General features: G+C 41.9%; 1 protein-coding gene across 1 annotated transcript; it reads left to right on the forward strand.

Moving 5' to 3' along the window:
- Positions 1-321: 321 nt before the first annotated feature.
- LOC138249396 (olfactory receptor 52P1-like) lies at positions 322-1,272 on the forward strand. The gene has a single exon (XM_069203356.1). The coding sequence runs from the start codon at positions 322-324 to the stop codon at positions 1,270-1,272; it is 951 nt and encodes a 316-aa protein (XP_069059457.1).
- The last annotated feature ends 502 nt before the right edge of the window (positions 1,273-1,774 follow it).

The raw sequence follows: 1,774 nt of genomic DNA on the forward strand, positions 1-1,774 counted from the left end.
ATGAGTAAAATAAATTACATGATGTCATTCCTTTGAATGCAAGGTGATATAATATGTGCGCACCTAGTAGCTAGCAACTGTAAAGCTTGTGCCAGTTCAGGTGTTTGTGTTTTTAGAAACATGTTTAGGACATTTTGGTTTTGAAAGCTGCACCTTTTAATGTCCCATGACATAGCATGATAATTGCATGTACAGAATTGCTATCATTTAAATGCATGCTCAGATGACTTTCTCCAAAAATAAAGAACCCTATATTGTGCTTTCTTTTTGTACAAAGGTTTGTTGAGTCTTTTGGCAACAGCAAATACTGTAGGACCCATCATGTCTTCCATCAACAAAACTGAATTTACACCTTCATATCTCTTTCTGGTGGGAATACCTGGACTGGAAGTCTTCCATGCCTGGCTGGCTGTCCCTCTGAGCATCATCTACATTGTTACTCTCTTAGGGAATGGTACCCTTCTCTTGGCCATATCAACAGTGATGAATCTTCACAGACCCATGTACTTATTGATTGCCTTGCTGAGCTGTTCTGATCTGGTTTTATCCTCTTCCATCCTTCCAAAAATGCTGTCCCTATTCTGGTTTAAGGATGAAGCCATCACGTTCAGTGCTTGCCTCTTTCAGATGTTCCTCATACATGCCTTTGCAGCAGTGGAGTCTGGCATTCTTTCGTGTATGGCAATTGACCGCTTTGTAGCTGTTTGCAACCCCCTGAGATACACCACTATTGTAACAAATACACTAATTGGAAAAATGGCCCTGGCTATTCTGCTCAGGGCAGGAGGCCTAATTGTTGCATTGCCAATACTCACAGCTCGGCTGTCATTTTGTAGTAGACACATTCCCCACTCATTCTGTGAGCACATAGCTGTGGCAAAGCTTTCCTGTGTTGATATTACTGTCAACAATCTCTATGGGTTGATAGCCACACTTTCAGTGGCAGCAATGGATTTTCCATGCATTGGTGTGTCCTACGTGCAGATACTCAGGGCGGTGCTGCAGCTTCCTTGCAAAGACCAATTCAAGGCATTTAACACATGTGTTGCCCATGTGTGTGTGATGTCACTATTATTTGTGCCTGTACTGTTCTCCCTTGTTCTGCATAGATTCCATCACAATATCCCACTTTATGTCCACATCCTTCTGGTCAATACATACCTCCTCCTCCCACCGGTGGCAAATCCCTTAATTTATGGAGGAAAAATGAAAGAAATACGACTTGGCATCCTGAAAATGCTTGAACTTAAAAGGACCATGCACTTGATTTGACTCTGGGTGCTGTCTTCAATGATGATCCACTCATTACTTGCAACCTTTAGCCTGAACCAAGTGATACTGTGCTGTTCTTTGCAGCTGTTGTGGGTTCATGCTATTAATATGTATGTGGTATTCAAATGTACACAGATGTTTTGAGAGAAAAGCATTTTGGATGATACCTCAGCTCTGTTAAATGTCAATTACAATGAGTTGGCACAGGGGAATTTAGAGAGAAAGGTCTAACACTGCCTGCCCCTGGCTGATAAATTCTTGGATAAGTGTAGCAGGTATTAAACAGGTCTAAGTAACGATACAGGGGTGAAAACGTCACCCATTGCCTCTGTATGGGTCCCTTTATTGGCAGTAAACTTATGATGTTCCAAGGATGATCTCTCGGTATCAAATCAGATTCAAGTTGAGGAATTAGGGGCCCTGACACTTGGTTTCCATATTGACACTAACCATTCAGTAAAACCTCTAGTAGTGAAAGTAGCCAAGACCTGTTTCTGGTGTA

The sequence above is a fragment of the Pleurodeles waltl genome, chromosome 8 (genome assembly GCF_031143425.1).
Source record: "Pleurodeles waltl isolate 20211129_DDA chromosome 8, aPleWal1.hap1.20221129, whole genome shotgun sequence".
Taxonomy (NCBI): Eukaryota; Metazoa; Chordata; class Amphibia; order Caudata; family Salamandridae; genus Pleurodeles; species Pleurodeles waltl.